A 4,937-nucleotide genomic window follows, 5' to 3' on the forward strand; every position below is an offset into this window, starting at 1 on the left:
TACCACAGGTTACTGTCACTGTTCTAGCTCCATAAAATGGCACTTTCAAAGAGTGGGGGACTCGAGTCGCACAACTTGACTCGAGTCTAACTCAAGTCTTGCTTGACTAACATTGATAAATGACTCGACTTGACTTTGACTTGGTACACAAGACTTAAGACTTGACTTTGACTTGAGACAGATGACTTGAAAGGACTTGACTTTTTCCTAATGTAATAGCCAGGTCTGTATTCTTTTTTTTCAAGGTACTGAGAAGTTACGTTTTGTTTTTGGAACTTTGGACGGGCCACCCTGCCAAGTTGCTAGGCAATCTTCCAAAGAGTTGCAGACCATCAGAGACAAACATAGGAGGCAGCCGTCATGGAAGGGATCATACCCAAAATAGCAAAATTCAGATTTAAGGAGTTTGTAGTCGATGCTTGTTGTAGGAAAAGAACAGCGGATTGCAACTCTAAAATTACAGACACGGGAACCACAACATCCAGCTTCATTTCAAACAACACAAACAAACGTTACTTGAATGTGTCTTTTAGCTACGGTTAACGGCAATTTTTTGAATGACTTGAGACCTGCTTGACTTATAGCAGGGACTCGACTTGACTTGCTTGATTCTCACCACACTGACTTGAGACTTGCTTGTGGCTTAAAGGTTAAGACTTGTACCATGTCCATGTCGTGCCATGTGTCTTCTCACCTCACTCCCATCTTACAGTCCATCACACACGGGAAGTCGAACTCAGCCAGCAGATCCTCCATCTGGTTGTATTTCTGGCCGTCCTTCTCGACGTCTCCATGGTAACCAGGGACGTACGGGCGCAGTACGTCCCTCATCAGGAGGGACAAACAGCGCTGCTCACATTCACAGTGTTTCTAAAGGATATCAACAACAAGTTATTGTAGTTATATACCAATGGCTACACTTTATCAGTGATATGTGATAATATGTGATATCTGTGCAATGACAAAGAAGGTGGGATTGGTTGAAGCGGCTTACTTTTAATATACGGCCGTTTGCTCCCGCCTTGAAGCTTCCTGTAAAGACACACTTTTACTGTGAAGCAGCTGCAGAACGTATTAAGACAGTGATCGACCCTGACCTCAATGAACTAGCACTAGCTTTAAAAAAAACAGCATTACAACTTTGGCCAGCTGACTGTCAACATGTGTGTTATGAGCCTGAGCGTGTTAGTCTTATGAACCATGGTATTTGTATCTACACACCTGCATGCCCAGCCAGTTGTATCCAGGGATATTTCTTCTTGAAGGACATGACAAACGGTGACCAGTGGACCATGTTCTTAATCTTCTTCCAAGACTTGTGCTACAAACACACACAACAGAATGATGTTACACCAACAATGTGCTTTTGAACCAGGAATTTAACAACCGTATGCTCCTCCAGAATCTGCTTTAGTGTTACCGTAATGCGGCCTGCCTGACTTCTATTTACTGGTTAATCAGTGGCCTCGGGTTCACAATGAACATGTTTTAACCAAACACTTTGTAAAATTTATTTGAGTCAATGTTTTCTGGTTATGTAAACTATTTGGACCCTTTTGAAGACATGGCATACTGTGTGATAATGGTATAAGGCAGAGTTTTCCAACTCCATGCAAACATAAAAAAAAAAAAATGAATTTAGGAAACTCTACAAAATGCTTAATCGCTAAGATGGCAATGTGCAGTAAAATAACCCAGGAAAAGAGATTACCAGTACTTTAAGCTCTGCTTTGGAGCCTTGATCCAGCACTTTTTTTGGCCATGAGCAAGTTTTTAAAACACACACATCCACACACATCTACACACATCCACACACAGCCACGCACACACACACACACACACACACACACACACACACACACACACACACACTGTGGAACATCCCTGACCCGGGAAAGACATCTTCAGTTTCTCTCTGCCCCGTATCCCAGACTCTTTCCTCTCTTTCTCCTCTCTCTCTCTCTCTCTCTCTCTCTCTCTCTCTCTCTCTCACTCTTTAACTAAACTATGAAGGATCAAGCTGAGGTTTCCCCTGGTAACACACAACCAAACACACACACACACACACACAAACAAAGATTGTCCAAGGGCTCTTCTTAAGGGCAAGGATAAATTGAACTGCGAGACTCCTGCCACACACACACAAACCCATTGAAACTAACTAACAAACTAAGACAAATGCTGTCTTCCACACACAAACACACACAGTTATTTTCAACATCAACTGTTTTCATCTCAGTGACTACAGACTGATTCAAGTGTAGGTCTCACTTTCTCCAGCTCTCCAGTCCAGTTCTCGGTCTTTGTGATGGAAAGACTTTCCTTCTACAAATACATGAATATCTCTGATAAACTCTCTGAAAGAACTGTCTGTTCCCCTCTTATGTTTACTGGATAGGTACGTGACAAGTTAAAAAAAAGAATTGTGTGAAATATTGAGATGAGCAAAAACACAAACCAAAAGTTACTTTTCTTTATTCTCCTATATCAGCCTGTACAAATCTATTCTTTTCATGCATGTTGCAACACCTCATTGAAGCTACAGTATAGCACACTCTTAGTGAATATCATATTCAAACCAACGCCTGCATTATTATATCAGATGGAAAAATTATGTCTTGTTCAGTGGGTTTAAACAATGCTTGGCTGCGCAACATTGTGACAGAGGTAAAAGTGGATGCAGCAGCACTAAAAACTGAGAAAATTCTGAATGTTTTGTGAATTTCCTCTAAATAATGTATATAATTGTATTTAATATCATACAAATGATATATATACATTAGCTTTCATAATTGATTTTAATACATTCCCTTGACACTTAAATCCAGATACAGTAATATTATAATAGATGTAAACTCCTAGTGATTACTCACAATTGAGATTGATCACATCTGGTCAGTGACTTATGTAATATAATATTTATGCTTAACTTCTCTATCCTACACAGGTGCAAAATATCTGTTAATGGTGGGATCTCACATGCAGAACATTTCTTCTGGTCTCCAACTACCGGGAGAAATAATATTATGCCTATAAAAGAGAGAAGAATAGAGATGAGAGGAAGAGGAGAGGATGGATAAGATAAGAGAGAAGCAGACCATAGAAGGAGAAATATATAACCCATGTCACATAATCTGGACCTGACGAAAATTCATCAGCTGATAGCATGACTATCTATGGTTAGATGCACACGCGCGCACACACAAACACACACACACACACACACACACACTGTCTTATCCCTCTCCCTCTTTTTCTGTCTAAGGAAGTGAAGAGTCACATGAAGGGTTCTGAACCACTGAAAAAAACTTGCCCCGTACAAAAAGTAAAACACACACACACACATATTCAGATCACATGGTGGAAACTAACTGCAGTGTAGGTCAGCTGAAATGTGTCTCAGAGATATCATGACCCTGAAATATTACAATACACATATTACAGTATTATAATATAAAATATTGGGTTACACTTCACTTGAAGGTATCTACATAAGAGGGACATGACACTGTCATGACACATGAACCCTAACCATAACTTGATATGACAAAACCGAATGACACTTTCTAAAAGAAACATTATGTCATGAACATTTATGACTAGTTTATAATGTTTATGACACGTTCATGACAGTGTCACGTCACTCTTATGTAGATACCTTCAAGTAAAGTGTAACACAATATTGTTGGCATTTGCCTTTTGAGAACTTAAGTTTGATCGCAAAGCTCAATATTTTTAGAAGTCTAGCGAATTGACTTCATGGACACAAATCCTTTGAAAAGATTCTGTAACAAGCTTCAGCTGATATGGAACACAATGCTGTCTTTTTAATTTCAGAACAAAAATGAGCCATTAAATATGGTTTCAGTAAGGTGACGTTGTCCTGGAGGAAAAACATCCAGCAGCTTGTGCTGGAAATCTCTATGTGTTTATGTGTAGGTATGACTTGAAACACATGCATTGACAGTTTTCTTTGAATAAATAAAAGTTGAAATTGATTCTCTTGTGATTTTTATTTGCCCTCCGATTCCCTGTCATTAGATCCACATTTTTATCTGCAGACAAATGTCAAATTTCTGGCTTCTAGTTATAACAAAAAAATACAATACTGATTACGTTTTCAGACCATCAGTAAGACACGGATCAGTCAAACTGCTTTTCCTCTCCTCTTTTTTCCACCATCTTAAGCCAGTTAGCAAGACTGCAAGAGTATCAGGCTACAGCTTGGTAAGTAGCCAGGGTCTGGACTTTCTCTGTCGACTCAGACTGTCATCCATCGCCCATGTTGCCCACTTACAGCTGGTGTGTGTGTTTGTGTGAGAAAGGTGCAGAGGGCAAGAGAGAGACAGAAAAGAGAAAGTCTGGTCTAGCTCAAGTTTGAGTAATAACAGACGTCACAGTGTGTAGATGTAGGAGCTAGACGCATTAAGATGCAATCAGGAGGAGGAGAGAAAAGGAGAAGTTTGAATTGTGTGTAATGAAAAAAAAAAAACTATTACCAGGATTATTATTGCTCAATAAAATCTAATTTAAACAATGAAGCTGTCAAACATCCCCAAACAAGAACTAAATCAAAGTATAAGAAGCACTCTTTGAAAGTAAATGTAAACCTGAAATAAAAGTAACGCTGGCTGTATGGCTGGCAATACCTGCAGGTGGCTGGTGCGGAGGTGGATGATGGTAATTAAAAAGATGGCTCCGACTGACACGACAACACTCCACACTGAAAACAGCCATGCAGACCACATCATGGCCGATGGGCTTTCTGTCAGACAAACTGAAAAGACTTCAAATCTGTTCAGCTCTCCTGCAACACACCCAAACTCTCTGCTTTGAAAACTAAGCACGTCGTTCTAGAACATGCTCCTCTTTCTATGCCCCACAAGATTTACACGTGTGTGTGTGTGTGTGTGTGTGTGTGTGTGTGTGTGCGTGTG

At 39.9% G+C, this 4,937-nt stretch overlaps 1 protein-coding gene across 3 annotated transcripts in view; it reads right to left on the reverse strand.

Annotated features, from left to right (window-relative positions):
- Positions 1–4,937, reverse strand: part of LOC116705917 (inositol-trisphosphate 3-kinase B) — a 29,393-nt gene that overhangs the window by 6,600 nt on the left and 17,856 nt on the right. For all 3 annotated transcript variants that reach the window (XM_032542398.1, XM_032542399.1, XM_032542397.1), the window contains exons 6-8: positions 1,222–1,321; positions 995–1,032; positions 695–870 (exon numbers count right to left, since the gene is read on the reverse strand). In XM_032542398.1, the coding sequence (XP_032398289.1) occupies positions 695–870; positions 995–1,032; positions 1,222–1,321 (314 nt within the window). The remainder of the gene's footprint in view (positions 1–694; positions 871–994; positions 1,033–1,221; positions 1,322–4,937) is intronic.

The sequence above is a fragment of the Etheostoma spectabile genome, chromosome 18 (genome assembly GCF_008692095.1).
Source record: "Etheostoma spectabile isolate EspeVRDwgs_2016 chromosome 18, UIUC_Espe_1.0, whole genome shotgun sequence".
Classification (NCBI taxonomy): domain Eukaryota; kingdom Metazoa; phylum Chordata; class Actinopteri; order Perciformes; family Percidae; genus Etheostoma; species Etheostoma spectabile.